The sequence below is a fragment of the Mercurialis annua genome, linkage group LG5 (genome assembly GCF_937616625.2).
Source record: "Mercurialis annua linkage group LG5, ddMerAnnu1.2, whole genome shotgun sequence".
Classification (NCBI taxonomy): Eukaryota; Viridiplantae; Streptophyta; class Magnoliopsida; order Malpighiales; family Euphorbiaceae; genus Mercurialis; species Mercurialis annua.
The window spans coordinates 44,728,785-44,734,178 of NC_065574.1; the positions used below are offsets into that span (position 1 = coordinate 44,728,785).

The 5,394-nt window shown below is 30.7% G+C and overlaps 2 protein-coding genes across 2 annotated transcripts; one reads left to right on the forward strand and one right to left on the reverse strand.

Annotated features, from left to right (window-relative positions):
• Positions 1-1,824: 1,824 nt before the first annotated feature.
• LOC130015549 (uncharacterized) lies at positions 1,825-3,048 on the forward strand. The gene has a single exon (XM_056105898.1). The coding sequence runs from the start codon at positions 1,825-1,827 to the stop codon at positions 3,046-3,048; it is 1,224 nt and encodes a 407-aa protein (XP_055961873.1).
• Positions 3,049-3,485: 437 nt separating this feature from the next.
• LOC130015550 (uncharacterized) lies at positions 3,486-4,031 on the reverse strand. The gene has a single exon (XM_056105899.1). It carries the CDS (start codon positions 4,029-4,031, stop codon positions 3,486-3,488), a length of 546 nt encoding a protein of 181 aa, XP_055961874.1.
• Positions 4,032-5,394: the final 1,363 nt, after the last annotated feature.

The following is a 5,394-nucleotide window of genomic DNA, read 5'->3' on the forward strand; positions in this document are numbered from 1 at the left end:
GTCGAAAAGAGTTCAAACGAGTACTTTATAAGAGTTTTTATTAATTTTTCCCGAGTGAAAAAGAGTCCAATTTGATTTTGAGGGTGGAATTGAAACCCAAAGGTGCGAATTTGGGTGCAGCTGACAAAATTGCAACGTCAGGGTGTAATTGAAAAGGGGCTAAAAGGTGGGGTTTTTTTTTCTTTCCGATTAAGCCTTTAAGATACAGTAAACAGTTAGAGCATCTCCAAAAGACTCTTTAAAATTGCAAAACTCTTTAATTTAGAGAGTTTGACAATAAATTAAGCTCTGAGAGCCATTTTCACTCTCTACTTCAAATTTTAAAAGATCAAATTTTAAATTTCAAAAAATAAGTTAGTTAGTTTTATTTTAAAATATATTATTAATTGCTTTTAATATTAAAACTGAATAAATAAATAATTTAAAAATAAAAATAGATTTATATTATTAAATATATATTATTAGTATTTTTTAAAAAATATTAAATTAAATAAAAAACTTTATATTAGAAAATTCATTAAATTAATGTTTAATATTTTTATTATTATGTATGAAAACTAAAAAAGTTTAAATTAAATATAGAGAGTTTATTGGAGTAAAAATAAAAATATCACTCGTTATTTTAAAGATACTCTTTATCTATACTATATATAAAAGCACGGATGGAGGGAGGACATGCACTTTTACCTAATAGCCCTTGTTAATTTATTAGTTAGTTGGATATTTTAGTAATTTATTAATTAATTATAATTAAATTAGACATTTAATTAGTATTAGAGTTATAATGTAATTAGGATATAAAATAAGATAAGTTGCCGCATTAGGATACAAAATTAGGTAAGTTGCCGCAAAAAATACTAACCTAACCGTACAACAACTCTATAAATGGTACTATATAATTTGGTTGATGCATGAGTTGTGTGCTTCATGTATGTATTTGCTTTCTTCTGTAGCTGCTAACCAATATATGGGTATTGATGACACTTCGTCCATAAAAATCATAAGCCTTCACAATACATGTAGAATTATTGTATTTATAAGTTCAGTTTTCAGTATTGAAATTAATCTTTTCAATTCGACTTCTATCAAGTTTGTATCACAATTAGTTAGTACTAATTTTTTTCTTACCAACTAATTTGTGTATCTTTTTTAACTTAGACTTCTATTAAATATTAGACTCTTCTTTAATTTAAATTTAAATTTTTATGTTATTATGTTAAAATTATACTTTTAATGAAACCTAATATCATTTAGAACTATTATTTTTGTAGTTTTTTTGTCTTTTCTTTAAATAACAACTTTGTTTTATTGGTCTAATTATCATGATATCGTAATTATCATTCGTAAGTAATAAAGAAAACTACACTTTTGTCCTAAAATTAATTACTTATAATATTATGTTAATATAATCGTTTAGAATACCAATTAAAATAGACCACTTTAAATATTTAATTATAAATTATTTTAATTGTTATTAATTATTTAGAATTCTAATTAAAGTAGACTACTTCTAATAAATTAATATTTTAATTATTATTTAATATATAATATTTTAATTTTTTGATAAATAAGATTGATTATTTTTAATTATTATTTAATATTTGACGAGTCTCACTACGAGCCACGTGTGAAACACGTAAAGCGACACTAGTTTTACTAAATGTGCTCTTTATAGATTCATATTCCTATTAGGAATAGGAATCAAATTTTTGATACTGAATAGATTCGTATCTAATATGAATAGGAATCAAATTTTTGTAGTGTTTATTAATCTGTCTATATATAACCAAAACTATATGCATTTAATTGCAAAACAATATCATTATGAAGGCAGCTAATTTTTCTCTTTCTCTTCCCGCCAATGAAGATGAGCAAGCCAATGACGATGAGCAAGCCAATGATCAAGGCGCAGATTGGCATGAATTTCCAGATGATATCATGATTGACATTATTAAACGCTTAAACACAATCGATCGTCTGATACTGTCCGGTGTTTGCAAGTCATGGCGTCGGCTTGCTAAGCAAAAAGATATTCCAGTTCATCAATTTCCGCTGATAATGTTCCCTCGTGAGGCAAACTGCAAGGATGTCGAATTCCGCGACTGCTCTACCTATCGAACATTTATATACAATCTTCCCGAGTGTATCTTTCAAACAGGAGCACGGTGCTTCGGTTCTACTAAAGGCTGGCTTTTGATAGAAACAGTAGAGCAGTCTAAAAGACCGCAAATTTCCATGTTAAATCCAATTTCTGGAGAAATTATAAAACTGCCCTCTATAACCCCATTCCAGTCTAACAAATCTTACTCCAGTTATATGTATACTTCTGTGGATGCATTCCTTTCGGAGGTGGATTTTTTTTTCTTATCCCTATCATGTCGTATAATTTCCGCAATTTTTCACGATGGGATATTAGCAATTTGCAGAGCGGGTGATGACGAGTGGAGGATAATTGTTGAAGCAGAACAGTTCAACTTTTTTGGAGACATGTGTTTCTTTGAGGGGACAATCTATGTCTTATATAAATTCAGCAATTATGATGATAATGTTGTTTTACAACATGAAGTTAAATTTTCAGAAACTAGTACAATCACCATTAAACTAATTCCGCATCCTTATCGCTCTCAAGTGTTTGAAGAAAATGGGTCTGTTGTGAACGATTCGGTGGATACATATATGGTACAATCCGAGGGCGAATTGTTGGTCATTGATAGAGTTCTTGTATGTTCAGCAATAGATGATTATCCGAGTTTTGAACGGTTAAAATATGATGTTTATAAGGTAATTGATGGCTGTGTTAGCAGTAAGAAGCGTGATTTAAAAACTGACCGAATTGTATTTACAGGAGGAGGGCCATCTCTCTCAGTTTCTGCTAAAGATTTTAATGAGAGTGTAAAAGGGAATTGCATTTACTTTTTAGATGAAGTGAACAAATATGGTGTCAATTTCCCTGGAATTTGGTGGCTCGACGACGGCAGGACTACATACCTGTGTCCTCCAATCAAATTTGCTGACAAGATGACTTGGCTTATGCCAAGTATAGTTTAGGAGTGTTTATTACAGACAACGAAAAGTTTCATTGATGCACGAATAACGTGCCATAACCTTAGATTTGTTTTTATGGTATTTGAACTGATTTTTTTTATTTTTTGGTACATGGTACATGAGGTTTCCTGAACGGGTCTCAACCATGAGACGACACTTATAAGGCTTTCACATTCAGACTAATCCTCATCCAAGTCGCCAAACTTTAAATGGCTGCATATACGGTTCGAACCCGCGACCTCACTTAAGCCAGTCTCCTGAACTGGGTTTTTAAATTAAGCAAAATAAGTACTCTTTTTTAAAGATTGAAAACAATGTTTGTTTACTGAATTGGAACACAAGCTTCAATACTCCATTAATGATTGATACATATTTACTCAAATCTTTAAAGGGTGTTTGAGATAACATCAATAAATTATTAAAAAAACAAAAGAAGAAATCTACAATTTGGCAACCATATACCAATCTTCATCTTCTAATTCAATTGCAACTTCATCAAACACCAAACAATCCGTAATCCGATCAATTTCAACTTCATCACGATAACTCAGATCACCATCTTCTTCTTCTTCTTCATCGCGATAACTCGAACAACAGGACCAACAAGCCACAATTCGACCAATTTCAGCCTCAAGACGATCATAATAAATAACGTCATCAATGTGATCAAATTCGTCAGCAGCAGAAGACGCAGACATGGATTTAAAAATAGACAAACCATCACCAGACTTCATTTTGTGGGTACCTTTAGTTTTGTCTTTAGACTTAGAAGATGGGTTCATATGGCACTCATTGCACCTTGGCTTACCACACTTTCCGGTGAACTTGGAGTGGTTAGTGGGTCGTGGCCGGACCTTAGTGAATAATCCGGCGGTGGGTGGTGAGTCGAGGCGGTTGATGAATCTTGTGTGAGGGCTTGGATTGAACGGAAATGGCAACATTCTGCAGGTTCTGACCATCCCGTGTTGGCGTCCTTCTCTCTTCATTGTCAACTCATCTAAAAAGTAGCTCTTGGGTTTTGCACTAAACAAATTTATTTTTTTAAATTTATTCTCAAATTAGGCGATGGCCACGAATTATGCAGATAATAAATAATTTCATAGTTTCTTTAAATAATTTTTTTTAAAGAATAAGATCCAATCCTTTTCTGTCTGACAGAAGACTCACGAACTCTTCATAAAAAACAACAAATCTTTCATATAGAAAGAACAACAAAATTTTCAAAAAAGAAAGACAATCGCTGTAAAATAGTTATAAAAAAAACTAATATAACCTATAACGATTTCATCTTCAATCTTGAAAGGTCTTGATGCATCTCTGATTTTTTATTTGCATATATATTGAAATTGATGCGTCTCGTCGATAGATTTACCAACCAAAATGAAAAAGATGAAAAGGAGCCGGTCATTTATTTTATTCTAAAACAATAAAAAAAGAAATGACTACAGCCAACGGCAAAAATAGACCATTGACGGCAGCCGATGCGAAAAATAAATGGAGAAACGCTTGACGGCTAGGTTTTTAATTTGAGAGAGGAGAGAGGAAAACAAACAGTGGCAGAGACTTGTGTTGAAAATAGTTTCTTTAAATAATCTATTTCTATTAGATAAGTAGATTTGTTTTAATACGATAGTTAAAAATATTTTGAAACAATTAATTAATGGATATCAAATATATTTATGGATATAAAACAAAGAACAAAGGGTTAACGGGCCCTATAAACTTGTGACACGAGGTCATCTAACCCAATTTATACTTGTTTGAGCAACTAACCCCAAAACTCTTTATTTTTGGGTCAAATAACCTATAATTGTATTTTTAAAACGCGTAAAATATAAATCGGAGGTGAGAGATGGAAAAAAGGTAATTAGATACTTCCCTAATTGTTGCTATATAATTATCCTAAATCTATTTTTTAAAATAAAAATATAAATTATGGGGTTATTTGACCCAAAAATGTAGAGTTTTGGGGTTAATTGCTCAAAAAAGTATAAATTGAATTATATGACCCCGTGTTACAAGTTCAGAGGACGCGTTGACCCTTTGTTCATAGAACTAATACTAATCACATTTGCGCTAGTGAATATCTATTTTTTTAGAAGTGTGGAATATATAATTTTTTGTCTGCAGATTCATGTCATATTAAATAATAAAATTACTGGACATTCAACTATATTAAATAATTTTTTAAAATGAAAAAAAGATTGAGTCCGGAGAAAAATGAAACATGTAAAATTAAGCGTTGCAACAGTAAGTATTAATAAACTTTACTATAAATGAAAAAATAAAACCATGAATAAAGTTTTGATACATATATGTAATTTATCAAATAAATGCCTCCTTCAGACA

What these genes read in the sequence shown, in the direction of transcription:
- LOC130015549 (XM_056105898.1), top strand. Translation starts at nt 1,825, where the DNA reads ATGAAGGCAGCTAATTTTTCTCTTTCTCTTCCCGCCAATGAAGATGAG.
- LOC130015550 (XM_056105899.1), bottom strand. Translation starts at nt 4,031, where the DNA reads ATGAAGAGAGAAGGACGCCAACACGGGATGGTCAGAACCTGCAGAATG.